This window comes from Podarcis cretensis, assembly GCF_951804945.1.
Source record: "Podarcis cretensis genome assembly, chromosome: 8".
Lineage (NCBI taxonomy): Eukaryota > Metazoa > Chordata > Lepidosauria > Squamata > Lacertidae > Podarcis > Podarcis cretensis.
In genome coordinates, this window is record NC_137177.1 from 90,813,183 (window position 1) to 90,838,001 (window position 24,819).

General features: G+C 42.7%; 1 protein-coding gene across 11 annotated transcripts in view; it reads left to right on the forward strand.

The window, feature by feature from the left end:
• GPAT2 (glycerol-3-phosphate acyltransferase 2, mitochondrial) overlaps positions 1–24,819 on the forward strand; it is a 70,737-nt gene that overhangs the window by 7,412 nt on the left and 38,506 nt on the right. For 5 of the 11 annotated variants that reach the window (XM_079987463.1, XM_079987456.1, XM_079987459.1 and 2 more), the window contains 4 exons: positions 9,171–9,284; positions 10,690–10,763; positions 13,943–14,053; positions 22,537–22,677. In XM_079987463.1, the coding sequence (XP_079843589.1) occupies positions 9,171–9,284; positions 10,690–10,763; positions 13,943–14,053; positions 22,537–22,677 (440 nt within the window). Of the gene's footprint in view, positions 1–4,077; positions 4,102–5,363; positions 5,387–5,615; positions 5,980–6,206; positions 6,570–9,170; positions 9,285–10,689; positions 10,764–13,942; positions 14,054–20,205; positions 20,494–22,536; positions 22,678–24,819 lie in introns of those variants that run through there. The other 6 variants (XM_079987464.1, XM_079987465.1, XM_079987462.1 and 3 more) reach the window with 6 other exon arrangements.

The following is a 24,819-nucleotide window of genomic DNA, read 5'->3' on the forward strand; positions in this document are numbered from 1 at the left end:
CACGGTAAGAACAATAGTATTAAAAAATAACAAACATTGCAATCACTATAATAATATCAAAATCACAGTAGCATATAGAGCAATAAACAAACAAATCCATCATGACAATTAATACAATATAAACTCTCAGTGATTCGAAATAGCTGTTGAGTTCCCAGGCAGCAGGATCTCTCATAGTTTTTAGCTTTGACTTCATTTTCACCTTCAAAGAGAGAAATTGATGACTTCTGTGTTGTTCCTTCCAAGCATATAGCGCATGCATGCATATATGTGTAAGTGGGGTTGTGCTTTTGGTCTTGCCACTCATCTTTGGTTTCTTGTCTGAAAAGAGAGTCTGCATGCATTCAGTTTTGTATGGGGTCGGGGGGGGGCAGCCTTTTCCAACCCAATGCCATCTGGGTACTCTGCTGCTGGGTTTGATGAGAGCTGCAATCCCACAACATCTGGAGGCTACTAGGTTGGTGAAGTCTGGGGTGGGTCTTCCATTGCTTTGCAGAGGCTCCCCTTACAGTCCATTAAAGGTAGTGGCCCCAAAGCTTGCTCTTTGTCTTCCTCCAGAAGTTCACTGTGTACAGGGTGGGTGGAGGGGAAGGGAACAAGTGAAGTGGGCTTATGAACTCTTCAATTTTCAGTTGAGTAAGAAGAGAAATGTTTTCCTTGTCCGATTTCTACAGTAGAAGGAGATAATAGCATAAGAATGCTTAGCCATGATTGCAGCTTTGTGAGGGAAAGCATAAGAGGTCAAAATTCATGTTGGTACTTGTGAAGAACAAAGAGCTTTTCATTTGAGTCTCTCGGCAAATAGAGCTTCAAGAAAGAAGGTCCTACACAAGGTGACTTCACTCAGAATGATGCATCGTCCTGCTGTGTAGATCTGACCTGATTTGCACATAATGCTAAGTCAAAGCAGGACTTAACACAAACAAGCACATTTTCATCTTCCCAGACAGAGATTGTGGCCGCAGTGTTCCTGTCGCAGTGTGCACTGCCATTGTGCTTTAACATAATGTTATGTCTGGACCTGAGCTTGTGGTTTGTCTACTGGAGGAGTCCCTTTCTATGCTGTGGGAAGTGGGGAACTTTGGAAATAATTTAGAATGGGATATTTTAAAGAACTTTAAATCTTTAAAAGCTTTACTTTGCTGCATGTTTTGTAACTTTAAATCTCTGCTGGGGCTTTCTCACCAAAGAGTACTTGCTCCACACCTGGATCCAGGCATCCAGGGAATTCTCCTTTTATTCTTACCCCAAATTTGGTATTTACTCCAAATACCAAAAACCAACAGTATCATAGGGACATGGAAGCTATTGATTGATTGATTGATTGATTGATTGATTGTGTTAGTGTTAGGAAAAAAGAAGAGTTTGTAGGCAGAGACTACCCTTCTGAGCAATAGCTGATAATTGTTGAGGCTCTGAGATTAGAATTTGAAATTGGTAATTTAGCATCACTGTCTAAAAGACATTGAAAGTCTTTTTTGGGGGAAGGCAGGGTTTGCTTTCTCATTTTAACAGTCCTGGGACAGCAAATTCTGAAGCTTGACTGAGTTTATTACCGTACATCTGTCTGTGACCTTTTATCTGTAAGAGATTAGCTGATGTACATGGGGAGGAGTTGCTAATCCCATTTTATGATCCCCACATCCTTCTGAAGTGGGCTAGTAACAGCCAAGGGTATCTCGTTTCCTTGATGGGTGACTGAAGATTTCAACTCAGAACCTGAACCTCCCATTCTTATCTAGACCTTTTCTGCTATACCACACTGATACTTGCATTTTTTTAAAATAGCAATTTGTATTTTTTCAAAAAAGACGAGGTTACGAATAATAAATATCAGGCACATGATAAAAAAATCTCCAGAATTACAACAAAACAATATATAACAAGATATAACAAGATATAAAACAAATGATGGCATTTAGTCTGATTATTTTCTTTCTCTTCAGAAGCACACTTTCAAATCTTGATTTCTGCTTCACAGGGAAAAGGATTGTAGTGACTTCTCCCCCAGAATTCATAGAGCCTGGCTTGGATTGCCTCTTTCATTAAAAAGTTTAATTTCTTGAAACAGTAATCCAGTTTTTTCCAGGACATGTCTCTTTGTTACATCAATGAGCACAGGAACATCTGGTATGCAGGTGATCAGCTTAGAATGTATTACGACTGTTCTAGACAGTCGCCCCCCTTGGGTTAGGAAAAGATTTTGGAGTGGTCAGTGGGCAAGGAAGCTGCATTTGATGTGCATGGAGCTGACTAGACTCTAGAGACTATCTGAACATGGAGCAGATTTGAGAAAATAACTGTATTTGACAATGGCTTGGGAGAATACTGTTATGCTGAGATAGGCACTTATGGCGCTTAGTAAATCGGATCTCCCAGAGTGTGCTTTCTGCTTGTCTCCCACCTTATGCCAGAAGAATAGTTAGTTGCATTTTGATAGAGGATTGATGGACTTTTTAAGAAATTGCTTTAAAAATCTACTTAAGAATTTTCCCATATTAAAATTTGCCTTCCAAGATCTTTCAGTTTCTAGTGTTTTGTACCATGCTTAACTGCAATTCACATTAAGTAAAAATGAAACAAACAAATCCAGATTTATTGGGACTTCCAATTTAGCGAGCTACAACTTGCTTCATGTAGCCGTTAGCAACAGATACCACTAAAGAGTGGACAGGTGACCCATACCTTGGAAAAATTAAAACTCAATTACTGTTACATGCTGTATGTTTGCCTACTGTAACTGTGGTTTGGAAGCTTCAGCTAGTGCAGAATTGTGTGGCTATGTTACTAAGTAGTGTACCTATACCTGCAGACATGCAATACCTTTGGTTACCAGCCCAGGTTTAAGGTCCTAGCCATTTGCATCCAGGTTACCCAAGAATGACTTTTCCTGTACAGACTTGCACAGTGACTGAGATCATAATTGGGGGCACGCCTGGTTGTGTCACTAGTGCCTGTAGATAATATATTTTGCAGCAGCCTGAAGTACAGCATTTTCTGTGGTGGCCTTCATACTCTGGAATGGCCTCCCCCAGAAATAACTTTGATGCAATTTTGGCACAAGCTAAAAACTTTTGTGCTCACCTCAGCATTTGCAGCCTTTTAATGCTAGCCGCTGTAGAACTTCCTGCCTGCTTGATTGAACCTGATTTTAATTATATTCTTATATGCAAGGAAATGCCAGCTGGGGTGTGTGTGTGTGTTCTCTGCTCTTCCTCCGGCATGTGGGGGGATGCAAAGCAAAACTCAACGTACAAGTGAGAGCAGCTGACCTTGAAGACTAAAGATGGTAGGACTCTGTAGCATATTAGATTCACAAACCGTTACTGAAAGCAGGACTGACTGCATGAAAAGTGGGGAATTGACTTATCTGATAAGCACATTGAAGTTGGCTCCCTGAATAAAGGGACAGGATTTTGAGGGGTTCTGTAACTAAAAAGGGACAGATGAACAGATTAGTTGATAAGGGTAGGTCCTCCAGGATGGGAATCATAGAATCTTAGAGTTGGAAGGGACCAAGGGTCATCTAGTCCAACCCCCTGCAATCCAGGGATCCCAGCTAAAGCATCCATGACAGATGCCATCCAACCTCTACTACCAAACAGCTCTTACTGTCATAAAGTTTTCTGAATATTTAGTTGGAATCTGCTTTCTTGTAACATGAAGCCATTGCCTCGAGTCCTCCCCTCCAGAGCAGGAGAAAACAAACATGCTCCCTCTTCCATGTGACAGCCCTTAAGATATTTGAAGATGTCTATTGTATCTGCTCTCAGTCTCCTATTTTCTAGGCTAAACATCCCCAGCTCCTTCAAGTGCTGCTCGCAAGGCTTAGTTTCCAGACCCTTGATCTTCTTGGTTGCCCTCCTCTGCACACCTTCCAGCTTGTCAACATCCTTCTTAAATTGTGTGCCCAGAATTGGACAAGGTATTTCAGGTGTGGTCTGACCCAGGCAGAATACACTAGACTTCTGTTGATGTAGAAGAGTCCTGGACTTTTTTTCTGGAAGAATGAAGGGCTCACCAGAATTCCTCAGTGACTGAAGAGGGGGTTTGGGGGCCCTGAGAGCACATTGGTCCTAAAACAAAACAGAGAGGAAAGCAGTGAGTAATCTCACAACATATTTTTTATTTTATTATACCTCTGCACAGTGCCTTGAAATGTCTGCATAACAGGAGATACATAAATATCTTAATAGCAGCAGTGAATAACTTTGCTTAGCATGTGGATAGGTAGAGAATTCCTCATTATTTTATTCTTTGACTATTCCCAACTAGTTTTTGTAGTTGCTGCTCAGAGGAATGGTAATTCAGTAAATTCAGATATGGAAGATATAATAGGTAGCCTGTGAATATGGAAACAGGAAAATTTTCCAAGACGTGCTCCAAATTCTGTACCCTGCAATTTGAACTAGTAGCTGAGAGAGTTAAGAATACTTGTGGTACTCTCTATATATGCTGCTAATGAAATGTAGGTTTCTCATGATTTGAGTTTCTCCTCTTCAGAAGCTGTTGTGTAAAATACCTGCAGCCTGTTCTTCTCTGACTGAATATAGAGACCTGAGTGGGAGAAAGAAAACGCTGCAGATAGGATTTTAGCTTTATGCGAGCAAAAAAGGGGAGATAAGGAATGCTGCTGTTGCAGGTTTATGCAAATAGGTAGCACGTTTTCTGGACATGGATGCACATTAACTTATACTGCAACGTGGCAAAATTTTAGTGTGAATGCTGAAATATTTATTTTTCAAGTGCTGTGATTGTAGCTGGAAGTATGTTTTAAAGAAATAAAGAAATTCAGTTTTAGCTCTAAACAACTCTTGATTGTTTTGCTAAAGATCAATTATATGGAACAATGCTTTTAAAATAACCTACTTTAAAATGGATTAAACAGTTTTAGAACATGTTAAAGCACATTTCTAAGACTTCCCATCATTGAGAAACACTATTTTTGATTCGTAACTACAGTCCTTCGCCTATAGAAAATGCTGGATGCCTAGCAAGCAGGCAGAGCTTTCCAAACTTTTCATGTTAATGACACACTTTTTAGACATGCATCATTTTGCGACACAGTAATTCAATTTTACTAGCAAACCAAAGATTAAACTAACCCCTTTCCAGCCCCCGGAGGAGAGACACATCTACACACTTACACACTATAGCAGACACACTAACGTGTTTCAACACACAGAAAGCTCTGAAGTAAGGAAACTTGCTTGGTATCCTTGTGTGTGTATGGAGGGATCCAAATGAACAACTATGTTGTTGTTGTTGTCATGGTTATGCAGTACATGTGATCTGTGTGACTAAAAGTTTTGCATTATTCACGCTGGATGCATCAACACTCTTATTTAGTTGGAGATCAGCCTGTTTTAATTGTTAGAGCAACCAGGTAGTGTACATGGTTCCTCAGGAAACAAACAGATTTTAAAAATGGCAAATGTGATTGAAACTGATTTTTTTTGCTTGGTGAAATGCAGCACAGTCCTGCGTATGTTTACTCATTAGTAAATCCCATTAAGGGAAATGAAACTTAATCCCAGGTAAGTGTCCAGAGATGAGAGCCTTGCATCATATTTTGGTTAAATTAAGGCACTCCTGTGTCAGAGGTAAGGATGTCCTTTGTAATCTGCCTGGCCATGTTACATTTCTCCTCACATAGTTGTGACACCTGTCCTCTCTCTCACACACACACAGGGAGAGAGAAGTTTGTCAACTCTTATTTCATCGGACATTTTTCAAAGGTTGGATGGTCATCTGTCAGGGATTCTTGAGCTGTTGATTCCTGCATTGCAGGGGGTTGAATTATCCCAAAATTAAGGGCCCGTGGACGGAGATTTCTGAAAGTATGGACTAGAGGCTCAGAGCAGAGAAGAAGCAGGGCCTCAGGAGGCCTGTGGAGGCCCTGAAGGGAGAGGAGGGCCATCACTATAGAAACGGTAGAGAAATGGATGAGGTTGATACTGCTAGAAATCTTGTATATGTGTGAGTTTCTCTAGAAGGCCTCACTTGAGGCCATTGTGTGTTGAACTTACTGGCCACATAAAACCCTGCCGCTGCCCTAAACATGTTTTTATTTTATTACAATTTGGTTGCCTGCTTTTCATGATAGAATGTTCCCTGTGGGGAACAATACCAGCAAAACACAGGAAAATGATACAGTCATTTTGAGCCTGTGTGGATGCATGCACCATAGAGAGGGGCCCATCCGCACAGGATCTGAATGCACCCCCCCCCCAACAAATAGATAAGGATTCAGCCTTGCTCTCATTTTGGTGTGAACTATGCATTGTGACCGCAGTGCCCAGCATTGCCAGGGCATCCCCAGCAAGTGTGAGAGAGTATGCTGGATGTCTGGAAATGGGGCCCTGGGAGTGGCACCCCTTTAAGTGTTGAGGGAGACAGATCTCCCGGGTGTCAGGACTTCCTGAGCTACGAAACATGGCAGCTGTGTTTTTCGTCAGCACTTTCTGAAGGAGAATCGCAGAATCATGGAAGTGGCTTATGGCGCTGCTGTGAGAGAAAGGGAAGGGGCAAAGGAACAGCTTTGAGTTTTTTCATCCACTTTGCCCTGTGTAAGAGTACTCTTTTAAAACGAGACTCTTGAGGTTTTGGTTGTAAGAAGGATCTGAAATCGATTAAGGTGGCAACAGTCCTGAGGGTCTTAATTGCAAATGAGCCATTGAGATAATCACAAATATGTTCTTGGCAAGAGGCTTTGGGGGGGGGTGATTTAGGATAATTTATTTGGAAAGGGGAAATCTAGTTTTAAGAAAAAAAATAAGGGCTGTCATTTTGATGGCAACTACCGATTGGCGTTGGTGCCCCCCCCCAAAAGCTCAACAACTCTGGGCAATCTCCCTCCAAAAGAAGCTTGACAACTTTGGGCAACCCCTCCCCCCCATATTTTTGTTGCGCTCCCATAAAATAGGGGTCGTCTTATACATGGGGGCGTGTTATGCACGAAAAAATACGGTACATCATGTGGATGGTGCGTGCATGGAGGAGCAGCAATCTTCCATAAATGCCCCCTGAGATACTTTGAATCACAAAGCTTAATCCCCCTTCACAGGGAAATCTGGGAATTGTAGCTCTGTGAGGGGAATAAGGAGTCTCATAACAACTCTTAGCACTCTTAACCAACTACAGCTCCCAGGATCCTTTGGGGGGGGAGCCATGACAGTGCTTTAATGTATGGTGTGAATGTGGCCTTAGTGGGAATTTGGCCTGTTCCCCGGCGGTGGCTCTCCCAGCTACAGCCTGGTCTGCTGTTAGCACAATTTCAGGGGCCTGGTTCACACACATGTACATCTCACTCAGTGAGCACAGCATCCACTGCGGACACAACTTCCATTGAGTGGCAGGCTGCGCATGCACTTGGGTGTCAGTTGTGTAGAGTAATCCATGGTGCACGAACATGTGTGAACATTTGCAGGGTGGCATTCATTTGGGTACTCAGAGTATTGCTGGGTGCCTATGTGTGCTGGCAGGTGGGTGTGGGTGTGTCTACATGTGCCCCTGAGTATAGTGTATTCAAGGGCGCTTGGTTTGAGCTGCTGTTTCCTTTTAAGGGACTGGCTTGTCTCTTTGAGCCGGAGGAGGGTGTGGGAGGGAAAAGTCAATTGTAATGATATTGGAGCTGTATTACAAAGAGAATAAATTCTTCTCCCCGGAGGGCTTTGGCTGATGGTTCCCCCCCTTCACTTTCTTCTCTCTTTCTCTCTCACCCCCCCCCCCTTTGTGCTGGATACAGCTGTAGAACAATTGATTTCTCTGGCAAGGAGTTAAGCCTTGCACTTTGAAATGCCTCAAGTTGTGAGAGGAGTTTTCTTCTTGCTGAGGCTGCCATGAGAACAGTTCAGAGGCCTTGCCCTCTTCTTTTGACTTAACTCTGGCTTCTGTTGCCTCTGGGTGGTAAATATAGGGGATTGCACCAATATATTCCATTGCTTGCTTGCTTTGTGGGTGTGTGTATGGGAAACGCTAATGGTGTGTAGGTGGCACTGTGCAAGAAGTTGCCCTTTCTCCTTCTAACAAATAATACTGTGGCCTCTGCTCTCTTACAGATTTACACAGCAAATGTAAAACAGGGGTAGGCAGATTAATATAAAGGGGTATGTGGGTGGGTGGAATGGTAACATTTTTCTTTCCCAAAGCTGGAATAAAAGTGGCCTACCAACAGCTCACTAGCCAATTTCTGGTGGGTCACCCAGGGCCTGTGGGCTGCTAGGGTCCTTGCACAGAATGAATGCCTTAATTCAGTTAGGATCCTGACTATCCACTGTTGCTTTGTACATTTAAAAACTGATTAGTAGACCATGGGCTCTCTTTTTTTAATCTTAAAAAGGCTCAGGTCAGGCCAGCCCTGCTGGTAGATCTCTGTTGTAGAACTGGTATTGGAGGTAAGATATACAAAAATGGATAAAAGCTTTTAAGGCCCCTCCAGCCCCCCTTTTTATTATGCATTTGTGGTGTTTTAAGCTGATGATGGTATTGGGCAGCTTACCATATTTTTCGCCCCATAGGGCGCACCGGCCCATAGAACGCACCTAGTTTTTTTGGGGGGGGGGGAAATAAAGAATTTTTTTTTTATTTCCATGCTACCCTGCCAAACACCTGATTCACCCAGCAGTGCCATAGTGGCGGGGGGTGGGGGGAATGTGTCTTTGGTGCTGCATCAGGTGTTTGGCAGGGGTAGTGCCGCAGCAAAAGACCTGCATCTCTTCCTGCTGCAGACCAACTTACTGTAGCCAGGCAGTTGGAGATGCTAGACATCTCAATCCCGTTGCAAAAGGCTGGTTGCCAGTCACAAAACGCAGCTGGCGCCCAGCTAATTTTGAATGCTGTCTGGTTGTGGAGAAGGTGCTGGAGCAATGCAGGACGCAGAATCTCAGAATACTGCAAATCGTGTGTGTTTGAATAGCCCACAATTAATTGCTGGTCACTTAAAGCTACAAAAGAATCCTTCTTTTCCATATCCCCTCAAGGGCTTTGATTAAATTAAGCATAACGGCTTAAAATGAATATGGAAATCTTGACTGCTGGAATCTTGTGTGCTTGATTTCTATTAAAGAGTGTCTGCTTAAGGGAAATGCTGTTCTGCCAAATATTACTTCAAAAGCCATAAAGCTAATTTGTTTGCAGGTGGGTAGTTAAGATACTTTTTTCCTCCTCAGATGAAAACCTTAGACTTGGACTCAGAGTGGAAGCTGGGAACTGTGGTACCCTTTTTGGGCAAATGCCGGCCATTTGTGGGCTATTGCTGCCAAAGGTGCACGCCAAAGAGCTGGGTAAGAAGTTGATTTATTTCAGTTCGTATATTTATACCCTTCCTTCCTTCCCTCCAAAGAGCTCAGGGTGGTGCACATGGTTCCCCCCATGCCTCATTTGATCCTCACAACCACCTGTGTGGTAGGTTATAGAGAGAGAGAGATAGGAAATGGCCCCAGGAACTCCCAGTGAGCTTCCTGGCTGACTGGGGATCTGAACCTGGTCTCCCAGACCCTAGTGCAGGGAAATGCTGAAAAAGAAGGGTTGATTGCCAGTCATGGGTCAGTCTGCTTTTGGTTTGGCCTGCCAGCTCACATGACTTCCCTTACCTTGGGCAACTATTGTGTAGATCGGTACCACTTTAAGGTGGAAAATGTGCTAACAGATGGTCTCTAAGCTAGGAGTAGCAACAAAAAGGCCATGGATTTGACTCCAGCCACTGTTCAACCTGAGCTATTTAAATAGTGGGCTCTGTTCATCTACCCATCTGCCTGCTGCCTTGTAAAACTTCCACATACACCCACATTTTTATTAGTTGCATTCCACTTATGAATCACTTTCAACAATGAAAACAGCTGTAAAAACAGCTATGCAATGTTGTATATAAAACAATTAGAACAATTTCACATACAAAAACGACTTGAGATCCAATACAGGCACAGGGTGGGATAAACACCATGCATGCGCTTTTAATTTCAGTCTCACTTCACGCTGCCTGGCTGTGACCCAATAGGTTGCTGATTGAAAGGAACTGAAAATAAAACAGCAGTCATCATGATGCCGAACTTCATGGTGTAGCCACAGTCAAAAAACACTGTATGCTTCTGATTACTCCAACTTTAAAAAGTTATCAAAAAGAGCTGCTAAATTAAACAAGAGCTTGGAGCACTTTCACCTTAAAGCTAAATGGGACAGAGCTTTAAGTTTAGGGGAAGAAATGACGTAAGTCAGGGAGGACAGGACTTGTGATGTGTAAAAGGATGAGCAGCGAAGGCGGAAAGTATTTTCTCCTGTGATAACAGAATTCAGGATCATCTAAAGAAGTTGGCAGGCAGTAGGTTCAGGAAAGGCAAAAGGACATACTTCTTCACACAATGCATCATTAACTAATAAAGTTCATCACCACAAAATGCTGGTTGGATGGTTTTCTTAATTAATTAAGCAAATATCATCAGGAAATGTCCACATTTAGAGGCAATATAGAGTGTGAATCATCTTAGAACTGGGCACTTCTGGAGGCAGAAGGATGGCTTACTTGGTCTCTGATCAAGCAAGTTCAGACCAATGAGAGAGAGAGAGTACTGCTTGGTAAGTACTAAGTTGCTAGTACTGCTGTTCACCTCCAAGCTAGGGGGTAGGTTGCTGAGTTATGGTGGAAGATTGAAAAGCCAATGGACCTGAATCTTGTCCTCTTTTTGCCTTCAGGAATTCTTTTTCCACAAGAACATGATCTCTCTTGGATTTTGCAATGTAATTAAAATATCAGAAGGAAACACCAGGTAAGATCTGGAGTGAATGGGAAGGTGGCCTGGGAAAAATGTCTATATACTCCCCTGGCTCTTCCCACATATTTTTGTATAACTTACAATGCCACCTGTGCTCTGTTTCCATCGTCTTATCCTTATCTCACATTGTTTATACTTATACTGGGGTTTAAGGACATAATATGCTGCTGTGGTCTGCATAACATTCTTAAGAAGTTGCAGGTGCATGAATTATTAGGAATAGCACAATGTTAGAAATTCCACAATGTTAGAAATTACAGCAATGATTATACTTGGTTGTGTGACTTCTGCTCTGCACCTACTGCTCCCTGGATCTGTGTCTCCTCCTGGTGCATTCCAGTTTTGGCCTAGCATTGTACCTTCTAGAAGTTGGAAGTGCAACCCAAAAATCCACACTACTAGTGCAGAAAGTAGAAATTTGAATATTCAGTGTTTGCATTGTGTAAAAAGAGGCAAAAACAGTAGAGCAAACCTTTGCTTGGTGTAGCTGGGTTTTTTAGGGCTGTTGTGCACTGCTGCTTACCTGACCTCCTTAGTCACATGCTGCCCCACCAAGTCCAAGGTCTACCAGCTGCCACTTGTCCTATGCAGTACTACCCACTAGGAGGTTGATTCTCCTTTGTCAGCCCTGTTTAAATTAACAGTATTGCTATTTTGTAGTTCCTCTTTTATTTCAAGAGGGTTTGTCCAGGTGAACACCCTGATGGACTATGCCTTGTGTTAATTAGGGTGGGTGGGTGTCGTTTGACATCAAAAGTCTTGGACCAGCTATTCAAAGAGTGCTGTGTTTGGGTTAGTCATTTATTCTCTGTGTTTCTTGATTTCCCCTTACTTCCTCTCCTCTCCCCTCTTTCCATCGCCTCCAAATTAAAATGTAGATAACAAAGCTTTCTACCTCATAGGATTTGTGTGAGGATTAAAGACTTTATTCTCATTAGCCTGATTCCTAATTACTTTAATTGTAGTTTGTGAAGTTCTTTGAAAACTGAAATCCCCAAAGTGCTAAGTGTTATTAACAGCAGGGAGGAGAGAAAGCACTTGATTGATATCAGAGCAAAAGCAAAGAATTTTTTAAGGGAGGTGGGTCTAGTAGAGTGAGGCCCTTTGCTTTAGGCTCTGGATAACATGTGCCACTTTCCACCCTACTGTGTAACTCCTTTTCAAAGTGGGAAGAACTCTGGAACAAAGATAAATGAATTTTGCTCCAAGGAAATCGTCATTAGTTAACCACATTTTGCAATCTAAAGCTAAATTATGCAAATGTGTTTTCCTTAATAATGGACATTTTGAATGCTGTTTTAGCACCTTAAAATCAGAAGAATTGTGTTTGACTAGTAGTAAAGCAAACATCGCCCTCAAGATTCCAAAGATCAATAAAGTGAAGGTTCTAGAGTTACTTCCCCCCACCACAAACCACCCTTTGGCTCTAAAACCCTCCAAGGCAGTTTACCAAAAAGACCTTGACGCAATTGCAAGAGGGCATTCATGTGGTCTCCTCCATATGTTTTTGGAGTAAAACTCCCATTGTTTCTGACCAGTCCTGCTGGCTAGGGCTGATGGGGTTGTAGGCCAACAATATCTGGAGAGTACCACACTGGGTGAGCTAGATAGGATTAAAAGTCAAGCTGGGAGACTGTCTCCCCTGCCCTGGCTTGAAACAACAAGAGTTAAAGGCTCATATATAACACTAAACTATGGTTAATCTAAAACAGAAGCAGTAGCTTTTGGTCCCTTCTGGCTGTGCTGAAGCAGGAGGAGTGAATGCATCCTTTAAAAGCCTGACTGAATAAAAATATATATTTTGTCCTAAAAGAGGGCGGTAGTTTAACCTCCATTGGAGCACTGCCATCAAGAATGCCCAGTCCAGCATCCTCATCCTTGGTGCAGTTCCTCCAAAGATGATTCTAATTGATGAAACAGGGATCAGGCCAATGGTCCATCTAGTCCCATATTCTGTTCTTGTGGTGGTTAACCAGATGCCCCAATGGGAAGCCCATAAGCAGAACATGAGCACAACAGCTCTTTGCCCACCTGCAATTCCCAAGAACTGGTATTCAGAGGTATTCCTTCAGACCTCCTTTTTTGTTACATTTCTAGGCACAGGCCCCATGTTTTACTGGCAGTCGGGTTTTCTACAGATTGCCATTTCTTCCGATTCAGCAGTAAAATGCAGATTTTCCTGGGGAAAGCGCCAGGACAAAAGAAACCCACCGACAGAGAGCTTTAGAGGTTAGCCTTGTGCCTCGAAAGTGAGACACAAAAGGAAGTATGGATGAGTCCTTTGTGCCAGTTGAAAGCCAGTGCAATTTTAACAGCTGGGAAGCAATATTCCAGAACTATTCTGGTTCCAGCATTTTGCAGCAGCAGGTATAGATTCCAAACCCTTTTTAATGGCAATTCAACATTGGTAAATTAGAAAACTATAAAGTACATGTATAGATTTTGCAAGACAAACGGGGGGTGGTCATTGCCTTCTTGGCCTTGCTTCTCAGGTTTCTGGCTGGAATTTTTTGCTACCTGTTGTGGTGATGGCCACTACTTTATTTGCCTTTAAAAATGAGTTGGGCAAATACAGTGAGGTCAGGTCTATCCAGAAACAGCATATATTTGATACCAGGTACTATGAAAGACAACAGGGGATGGCTGTAACGTTCAGTTTGGCAAGGAACTGTTAGATACTGAACACTGTATTAGATTGGCCTTGCTGTCATTTAGCAAGATGGTTCCTAGATACTGAAGAGGAGCTGTGGCATCTTGTACTTAGTTTAGAGCAGGGTGAGGAAAAAAATGAGCAAGCAATAGATATAAATATTAATCATTGTTCAGCAGGTTCTGCATGCCTTCACATACCCTGCTTATCCTATTTATGGACAAGCAAGAGGCATTATCAGAGTTGAAGGAAATACTCCAAAACCTACTGAAGAAGAGTGTGAATCAGTGATGGGTGAAGCAAGGGGAGAGTTTCAAGGGCCAGGTAGACACGCCTGAGGGACCAGCTTTGACTCCCCATTCTGAGGTTCCTTACCCTGCTTTAGAGATTGGGAATGGACCTTGGTTTGACTGCCATATTCTGGGCAGCTGGGGGGGGGGGGGGGCATTTTCAGCTCTTAGGAATGTCACAGATACGGGCATCCCATTATTAATCTCTTATATATGAACTTTCTCTCTCTCAGGTTCAGAGGCTGGCTGGTAAGAAGACTCTGCTGCTTCTTCACAGTGTGTGATTGGAAAATTTGTGCTGATACCCCCAGTGATCTCCAAAAAAGAATCTTCCACAGCAAGAGGTACTGCTGTTCAGTGGAGGTTGGCCCATTTGGGCAAACGGGGCGCTATCTCATCCTCAGCCTGCCCTCATTCAGCCCCCACCTGCTTGTCTTTTATTTACATCCAGTCCAAGGGATGACACTCATTGCTTGTTAGTTTTCTCTCTTCAGTCTCAGTGTTGCCCTTGTAGAATTCAGCAGGGAAGATGGTCACAAAACTAGAATGAGTTGGCTCTGCCTGTTATTGCCTCTGGCTCCTGGCCTTCTGCCCTACCAGTCCCAATGGCCACCAGTCACCTCTGCTGCTGTTAACTTGGGGCACTCTGGAGGTTGAGCAGCCTTTCTGCCTTCTGATGTTAGGTTTGGTAGCAATTTTTTTTTTGGGGGGGGGGAATATTTATTCATTTTCTAATAATAATGAAAGAAACACATTCATATTAATAACAAATAGAGCCAAATCTTACCACATTCTAAAACAAAAAACAATAGAGCCAATTATAGATTCAAAATTAAATAATTACAATGGGACTTCCCATGTTCTGGATTTCAAGAGCCAATGTCCATCATTTATTTTCTCTTTCTTCTTTGTTACTTCCCGATTTTCCAATCCTGATACTGACCATCCTCCTTTCTCAGTCAGTCGCTGGTGTAACTATCTTGTTTTGTTTAACGATTCCATATTTCTGTAATCACATAGGAGGCAATTTTTTTCCATATTGTTCTCAGTTATAATATTTTGAAGCACAGTCCACTTTCGATGACCCCTCCTTTCTCTGCTGATGTTCTGCTGATTCTTGCTGTAAAAGGCTCTGGGCTTCCATCCAAGGTTTATTTCTAAATAAGCTAAATAAGATCTAAATAAGTTTCCAATGCACCATTGGGGTGTACTTCACAATCAGTAAGTTACATAAAGATTGTTTCCGGTTTCCCCATAAAAACTCACGGCAGCTCTCTGGGGCCCTCGGACAGCTGGCAGACATCCAGAGTTCACCATCACTCTCTTTTCAAACCCTATGTGATAATATTCCATGCAAGCAAATGCATCTTTTGTAAAGTACATCGCTTTTGTAGTTCAAATAAAAAATATATCCAACCTCCCTCTGGTAAGGGAGACTGCTTTTCCTTTTCCTTTCCTTTTTCTTTCTGCATCACAACTGCTGCCGTCGCCATCTTCCCTCCTCAGCCCGAGCCCCTTTCATATCTGATCTTACTCTGCCAAATTTGATTAGGGCTCTCCACCAAGGACTGTGAAGCTATTACATCCAATTAGTTTTGCACCTCCTGCCTTTCCTTTGGATAATTAATTCTTTCTTGGTGAGGTTCGCCAAATCATGAAATAGCAGCTATAACAAATACAAAAATATGGCAGCCGCTCACCTCATTCATCAAAATGCCAAGATGAGAGTCTTTTTGAAGTCCAGAACTTGGCCTCCAGCGACTGTGTAATTTGGCAGATTTTTCTTTTACCTCTTTCCATCCAGAACATGCCTGTTTCTTTTGTCCAAATCTTTTTAATTTTTTAAAAACAGGGATTCCCGGCTGATGAGACTGACTATGGAGAGTTGCCAGATTTGTGCCTTGGGCATCACCCAGCGTCCCTGACTCCACATCTTGTTGTGGAGCGCAGATAACGGATGATCTGTGGGTGGTGCAGCCCCCCACTCCACCCGGGGGGGGGGGTGTCGGCAGAGCCAATTATCCTCATATTAACTCTGATTTACTGGCATGGCTGGGAAACAGCCATATCTTTGGAAACAGATGTATCTTCGGAAACAGACGTATCTCACCGCCAGAAGCCGGAAGTCTCCAGGTTAGGTAGCATTTTAGTAGCCCCCATGGCTACTTGGCAGTGAGAAGCAAAACCACCTGTGCTGCATTTGCTGATGGGCTTGACAGTTCAGCTGGTAGAACACGAGACTCTTAATCTCAGTGTCATGGGTGCAAGCCCCACGTTGGGCAAAAAGATTCCTGCATTGCAGGAAGTTGAACTACATGACCCTTGTTGCCCCTTCCAGCGCTATAGTTCTATGATTTCTATGATCTGAGATAAAGTTGTGTATGATGCATGCCTACTGGCTAGCATCCATACCACCCCTTTCCTTTCTACACTGGCCTGCGAGCGCTCCAATTGGAGAAACCCAGCCAGATGGGCGGGGTACAAATAATAAATTATTATTATTATTATTATTATTTACCAAATGTGTCATGGACTTTGAGGACGCTCAAACTCAGAACAAAGGGAGAATCATGCTAAGAGGAAGACATGTTTCACCATGATCAACTCCTGCCCGGAAACGTATGTTCCCACTGTGGAAGGACATGTGGATCCAGAATTGGTCTCCACAGTCACTTATGGACTTGCTGTTAAGACTGTGTTCATGGAAGACAATCTTACGCAGCTACGAGTGATTGCCAAAGAAGAAGAAGAAGATGCCCAGAACAGCCTACAACTTTTAAAAAAGAGAGAGTAAAGAAGAGCTTTTTGTTAGTGTAGTATACAGACACTGTTGATCAGACAAAATGTATCTGACATGTTCATGAATCTTTGTAAGATGAATTTATAAATGTAGGTACACGACTTTGAGAGGAAACCAACAACAGTTGGAAGAAAAGGATAAGACCTGAGATCTAGCGAACGTGATAACCGCTACACTACGGAAACAACGTTTGACTTGTAAGACATGTGCACATAGAGGTTTGCAAAGCCAGGCTGAAGTGTGTGTGAACAGCCTGTTGTGACATCACATCTATTTTTACCCTAACGTGCAAAATTGTGTTCTGTTTTCCCAGTTTTTAGAGTATGGGGCTTCCAGAACATTCCATCCACCACACAGCGAAAATACTTAAGTTCATGTCTACAAACTTCATGTTAATTAATGCAGAATAATGGCCATCTGGTATACATATAACCCCTAATATAGAGGCTAAAATCATAGGAATATCAGAAGAGCCTCACTGCTAGACCAGACCAAAGCCCTATCTAGTCCAGCCTCCTGATTCCCACAGTGGCCAAACAGGTGCCTCTGTGAAGCCCACAAGCAGGGCAGCTGGAGGTGGCTTAGAGCTATCATGGCCAGTAGCCTGCATAATTCAGTTTTCCACCATTTGAATCTTGCCATCTGTTCCCACTGCCCTTCACCACCACATTGTGGCTGTGAATCCATAGGCTAACTGTGTGCTGTGTGAAGAAGTTCTCCACCCCACTTTCTTCACACACAGCCCAATTTTTATACGTAGATCATGTCCCCTTGTATTTTTATGTTGTGAACAGCCCTGAGATCTACGGATGAAGGGTTGTAAACAAATTACTACTACTACTTATTTTTTTTCTAAATTAGGAAGCCCCAAATGTAACCTTTCCTTATAGGGTAGATGCTACTATCCACTAATCCAGAGGTTTTCAGCCTTTTTGAGTCCACAGTTTCCTTGACTAACTACATTTTTTGTGGCTTCCTTGTGGGGAAACATGCTCTGAGCTTGAGAAGCCCAGTTGTGTTGCCCCTTGCCTGCAGAGCCGGCAGCCCCCCTCCCTTTTTTGAATACCCTCCCTTGTGGAGTGTTCCCTCAGCCACCTCTCCTCTCCCCTCTCCTTAGGAGTCCTTTCAGCAGCTGTGCCTGGTCTCTGAGTCACCCCCTGACCCAAAGAGAGGTGCCTCCTCATGCCTGTCCACAGGGGCCTGGGAAGAAGATGCCCCCAACCTTAGCAGCCCACTGGAGACTGGCCAAAGGTGAACGTGAAGCCAGTACCTTATTCACCTTGGCTTGGCAGCAGTGGGCTCTGCCGGGGTGCCAGGTGGAAAGGCTACCCTTCAGTGTTGGGCACTCTGCTCCCAGGCAGGCATGACACACAGCAAACACAAGAAAGCCCGGTGCGATGCCTGCCCAACCTCCCACTTGTCTGTCTGTTCCCAAAGTAAAGGGCTGGTGGACTGGCTGATTAGGCTCCCTCACCTACTTGAGACTGCTTCAGCTCCTGGCAACCAGCATGCCTTGGCCAGCCCCAGAGTCACCATTCACCTGGGGAGCTTGTAGCCAGGGCTGCTGCAACAAACAGCTGTGCAACCCTTTGGGAGGCAGATAATGTGAGAGTGCATCAGAGGAGGGAGGGAAGGAAAGGGACAGAGGCCAGTGTTGCCAACGGCACCCTAGGGCGCCAAGGCACACTGGTTGAAAACCACTCCACTAATCCTTTCATTCATAAGCATGTATTGAAGTGGGAGGGAAATCTACCCCTCTGACCACTCTTAAATCCTTCTCTTTGTGAGGACAAAAGACCTCTGAGAAGTAACTGCTGCTTATGCTTATAAGGTAGCCCTTCAAAGTTCTAGCCCCCCTTTCCTGTCTCATGTGCATACTCAAGATTGCTTAATCCACGTTAGTTAGCTTTTGGGAACATTTTAGATATCCAGGCAGTTTCTAATTTTCTTAAAGCCCCAAACATTCTTCCTAGCTTACAGACCTCTCTACATGTTTGCATGTGCACAAACACAGCTGGACCATCCTCTCATTCAGTCTTGAAAAATTCTGCTGTAGTGCTTCTTGTCTCTTGGGATAAAGACAGAGGAACTGTATTTGGAAACCAGGTACTATTCACCTTCCGTCTGCTTTGTGATCTCAAAGCGCTGGATGTGAATGCACACACTTCCCCATCTGTTTTTTGAGGCTGGGTGGGCCATGCCTTCCTCTGGAGTCAAACAAAGAATTGCACCAAGCAGTGGTTTGTCTGCAGTGGTTCTGAGTTACTGTGGTACAACCAGGCACCATAGCAAGGGCTGTTCCAGTTATAGGCAAGCACTCTTGTCTAGATCCTTCAATCTGTACCTACATGGCGCTTCAGCTCTCCTTTCCCCCTCCCTCCCCCTGGGGCCCTGCCCCTTACTCTTCTATAAACTACCTGCAAGTCTCTCTTTGATGTCAGGCTGCTGAGTTGGGATGACCAAAGCATTTTGGTGTGCAGAGCTGTTGGAGGTGTATAAGGCTACAACCCAAGACTTGCCAGTAATAACAGAAAAGCATATATAAAAATGGCTTGCTTCCAGTAGAGTTTTTTCAGGCAAAGCTGCTGGGATTCCTTGGAGTCTGAGGGCGTTTTTTGACAAGTGATGCTGAAAACGCTTTTAAATAAGGATTGTGTCCCTTGTGAATGGTTAATGTACCACAGAAGGTGGGGGAGAGTACATTCTAACTTGTATAGGTTTTTGCTAATGTAAGAAATGTAAAGGGGGGAAACCCTAAATGGTTTGAGAGTTGGAAATGGCACAGCTGTGAACCTCTGAAGACGACAGTCTGTTCAAGTGGGTTCAAGTTGTGGACCTCCCTTGGCCAAATGGGCTGGATCAAAAGGAAGTAAAGAAGCCAGCAACACGAGATCCCTTGGGGCAGAGATAGCTATAGTGTGCCTTACAGTACTTCCCATGTAGCTATAGAATCATAATTTGGAAATGTATATATTTCTTCATTTGGGGAAATAAATCTACATTAACAAGTAGAATTTTTGTTATGCAGATTTCTCCGCCAAATTAGAATAGGAGGTGGCAAAATTCTGAAGGTCCAGAAAAAAGAAGGAAAGTAATAAAAATCTTACAGTGGTACACTGGGTGCTCTGAGTTTAGAAGACTATATAGCAAGATCTTTTTTTTAAAAAAAATCATATTTTATCACAAGGTTTTCTGAACCAGAATGCACAGCGTAAAGGTTCACACAGCCTTTGTGAACTTACATATGTACAAGAAAAAAGTCCATGGGGAGGTACACCCAACAAAATACTGTACAACACTAGTATAAAAAAAACTTTGCAACAAGTGCATTCAGTGTTATTTAAATCACAATGCCTGATTCAGAAATTGAACAAAGGAATGTCATAATACATCACAAAGTATTTTCAAAATGGAATATATTGTGCACATAGATAGTATTGGCCTTATGTCTTCCTTTATTAAAGCTGATACTCCATTTTGTAGGACATTGAAATATTTCTGGTTATCAAGATCTTTCCAGCCCTGACTTTTCAGTTTCTGGAGTCTTCACAGCAAAGTCCACAACACGTTAATAATAATGCACCTTATTTTTTTTTATCCTCCCGACACACAATATTGTTTTATTGGGAGAGGCACAATATTGCAGAGGCAGAATTTCAGTAAGTCCCTGAGAAATCAGAGTTCCTTCAAAGTGGACGGGACTGTTACCTCACTTTTTTGGTTGTCAACAGGATTCTGTAAGGCAGCCAAGAATATACCGGATTTTAAAATACAGCTTAGGTCCAGGCTATTTGGAAGACCATATATGAGCCTGCCCTGGTTTTGAAATCTTGGCATGGGGGTGGGGGGCTTCTGTTGTTTCCACCACACTCACAGGCACACATGGAGGGATGCAGAAGGAGGCCTTCTTGGTGGTGCCTTCCAGACTCTGGAACTCCTTCCTTTGGAACTCTGGCTCCCTCCTAGTTGTCCTTCTGCTAGCAGGTGAAGTTCTTTTTACTCCAACAGGGTTTTAGGAACTGACTGCTTTTAATGAAAGGGCTGGTGCCATGCTGCTTTTATTGTGATTATCTGTATGTTTTTTTTAAGGGAAAGATAAATAGTTTTAATTTTATCTGTAAGCCACCTTGATTCCCTGTTGGGAAAAAAGGTGGGATATAAATAAATAAATATGTAACATAATAACTACAGCAATAATAATAAAGGTTGTATACACAGAGATAGATTGGGATTTGTATGGCACATACACGGGAATTATCCTTCCCATAACTGTTCGCAAGGCAAGTCTGTATCTTGCTCTTTCATTCACTTGTTATTGTTTGCATTAATATTATTTGTATCCTGTTTTTCTGTATTAAGTGCCCAGAGCAGTTAATGAGAAAGAAGAACTGATATCTTAATTTGTAATTTCATGAACATGACCAAGAGCTGGGCTCGCAAAACAACAATCAAACATAATGCTGACACGTTCTTGTATCCAAATTTCATTTTTTAAATAATAATATTTATTAAAGTTTCAAAAAAAATTACAAAAATGAAAAAAGAAAAAGAAAACAAAAAATACAAAATACAGAAAAAGTAAAAAAGCAATTAAAAACATTTCAATCTTTCCATGTCTTGTCTTTCATTTACTTATTTCACTGACCTCCTCACACCTCCCTCTTTTGTATTCTAGTTCAATAGTTGTTTCAGCAAGTCCTTACCCTTTTTGCATTTATCTTGATACTTTATCGTAATATATTATAACTTTACATTTTTACATGTTAACAATCCATTTTTACGTACCCCTTAACCACATTATTGCTAAAACCAGTTAGCTTCATTCCAACCTCCTTCTAACATTCCTTAATTTTACAGTGTTTCTGTAAATAAACTTTAAATTTCTTCCAATCTTCTTCTACCGACTCTTCTCCCTGGTCTCGGATTCTGCCAGTCATTTCCGCCAGTTCCATGTACTCCATCACCTTCATCTGCCATTCTTCCCGGGTGGGTAGATCTTGTGTCTTCCAATACTTCGCGATGAGTATTCTTGCTGCTGTTGATGCATACATAAAGAAAGTTCTATCCTTCTTTGGCACCAGTTGGCCGACCATGCCCAGGAGAAAGGCCTCTGGTTTTTTCAAGAAAGTATATTTAAATACCTTTTTCATTTCGTTATAAATCATCTCCCAGAAAGCCTTAATCCTTGGGCACGTCCACCAAAGGTGAAAGAATGCACCTTCATTTTCTTTACATTTCCAACATTTATTATCGGGCAAATGATATATTTTTGCAAGCTTGACTGGTGTCATGTACCACCTGTATATCATTTTCATAATATTCTCTCTTAAGGCATTACATGCCGTAAATTTCATACCTGTGGTCCATAACTGTTCCCAGTCAGCAAACATAATGTTGTGTCCAACATCTTGTGCCCATTTTATCATAGCATATTTCACCATTTCGTCCTGAGTATTCCATTTCAACAGCAAGTTATACATTCTTGATAGTGTCTTAGTATTGGAATCTAACAATTCTGTTTCTAATTTTGATTTTTCCACCTGGAAGCCAATTTTCTTGTCCAGATTATAAGCCTCCCTTATTTGATAATGGTGATGCCAATCTCGCACTTTATCTTTTAATTTCTCAAAGCTCTGCAATTTCAATTTATCTCCTCCTTGTTCCAAAATTTCCCAATATTTCGGCCATTTGGCCTCCATATTGAGCTTTTTCTGAGCCTTCGCTTCCATCGGTGACAACCACCTTGGGGTTTTACATTCAAGTAGATCTTTATATCTTATCCAGACATTAAACAATGCTTTCCTAACAATATGGTTTTTAAATGCTTTATGTGCTTTGACCTTATCATACCACAAATATGCATGCCTCTTGTATCCAAATTTCAGTTTATCATCAGTTTTTAGAGAGATGTATTTGTGTTCTGAAATTTGTGCATCATCTACAAGTATCCTTTTTGACTGCCTAAATCCTTCATCAAGTGCTCATCGGAAGAAACATATGTTTTTATTCTCCTTTTTGTCTGTCAAGGGTACAGGACATTGTGTGTCAGAAAGTGCCTCAGAGCAAGGGGGATGCGCCGGAGACCAGCATGCCAGTCCCACAGTGGATGCAGAGAATTCGCAGCATTCTCTGCCAGATACAGTCCTCTATTTCACCTCTCCTACTGAGGTATGGGATTGCAAAGGAGGGGGTTAAATGGGTGTGTGTGTATGCTTACAGAGATTACATACCATGCATTTCAAGGACATTTCCTCTCTCTCTCCTGGGAAATGTAGTACGCCCCTCACAGAGTTAAAATTACCAGTACCATTAACATGCTACAGTTCCCAGGTTTCTTTGAGGGTGTGTGTGTGTGTTTTAAATGTGTGGTGTGTATGCAATCAAATATGGAGTTGTGGAACATAATCTGTGGCTTTGAACCACCTCTCTTTTATTTTAAAAAAGCTCAAGACAGGTAACAACAAAATTGAAATGAATTTAAAAACTGTAAAGCTCAGTTACAAAAACATTAAAACAGCAAAAACAAGAAATATAATACACCAGGAGCAGCAGTTCAGTGCACTGAAACCAACAAGCTTAAATAATCGTGCCACCAACAAGCTGCCTTAAAAAGGAAGGTTTAACTAGCTTCCAAAAGACCATTAGAGAGGGGCTAGACATGACTCCCTGTTGTTCCCTTCCCCAGCACAGTGAAAATATCCAGGGCTTGCATTGTCATTGGGCAGACTGAGGCAGTTGCCTCCGTTGGCAGATACTAGGGCAGCAGAAGTGACAGCTTTCCAACCATTCTTCTTGTGACCCCTGGATGTTCACCTCTGTTGGAAGTCAGAGGTATGCGTTCCAGGGGCCTGTGTACCACCCTGTAAAGTAACCTGCTACCCTCATGTGGCCAGAAGACCCTGTAAAGTTGCCAGTTTTGCAGGAAGATTAACCTGCAACTCCAGTAAGTTTCTGTACATGGAATGTAAGGGAGTCATCTTGTCCATTGCCTCAGGCAGCAAAATGACTTGGGCTGGCTCTGTATCCATCTTTCACATATCAGTTGGCTTGCTGAGATTCTATGGTAACATTTCTAGACAGCCAGTTCCTGCGGACTGCTGACTCAGGGTTGTTGCTGCCCCTTGTGGCCCAAATAATGCACAGCAGAACCCACCCAACAATCCTGCATGGCTGCAAAATGCAGAGGGCAATTGGTAGTGGCACGCAAGAGGGTTTTCAGGATAGCTTGTCTGCCACCACTGTGCTCATGGAGAGTGCACTTGCTGCTAAACTTCTAAGGGACCCCACACTTCCTGGCAACCTGCTCTGAAAACCACTTTGCTAGAGGTTTTAATTTGCTGAGTTTGGGAGGTTTGTCAGTGATACCTTTTCTGCACTGGTTCTTGATTCTCCTTCAGTTCTTGTTGGGAGTATAATGCTAATATTTTCCGCTGAACCCATATTTTGTAGCTTTTAAAAGAATGTACCTCTCTTAGATCTCCCCCCCCCCACCCCCAAAAAACCACATGGTGAAAATAATATATTTCAATAATTCAAATGCATAGTTCTATCTTACTCACCATGCAGGAGTGTGTTCACTACTAAATCTGGGGAGATAATTTCTTTCTGCCTATTACTTCTAGCATTTTCCCTAGTCTAAAGAGCAAAGAGGCCATCCTGTTGCTGTCTGAGGTTAGCTGTCCTGGTAAGCTCCTGGGCTGAACTGCAGCAGGATCTCACTTTGAGATTGTAGGATTTTGATCCCAGGTTTTCATTTTGCACGTTGCTGAGGGTACATGGGAGCAATATTGCCAGTACGTGCCTGTTTGCATTGTCCTTTCTTTGCTTATGGATTGACTCTACACCAGCATGTGGCTGCCTTTCCAGATTGCCTAATTAAATCTGTGCTGTGGCATTGAGCTCAGTGGAAGGATCTAAAGAGCCTGATGTCAACAACATCATCACCACCACTCTTTATTATGGTTAAAGATCAGAAAACAGAAATAATAATAATGACATGTATAACTACATCAGCACCAAGGGGCTGACCTCATGGCCCTGAAGTTATTAAAAAAAATAAAAAAATGGATTATGACACTGTGATTATGTAAATATATTTTGTAATGCTATATAAAGGTAAGGTAAAGGTACCCCTGCCCTTACGGGCCAGTCTTGACAGACTCTGGGGTTGTGCGCCCATCTCACTTAAGAGGCCAGGGGCCAGCGCTGTCCGGAGACACTTCCGGGTCACGTGGCCAGCGTGACATCGCTGCTCTGGCGAGCCAGAGCCGCACACGGAAACGCCGTTTACCTTCCCGCTGGTAAGCGGTC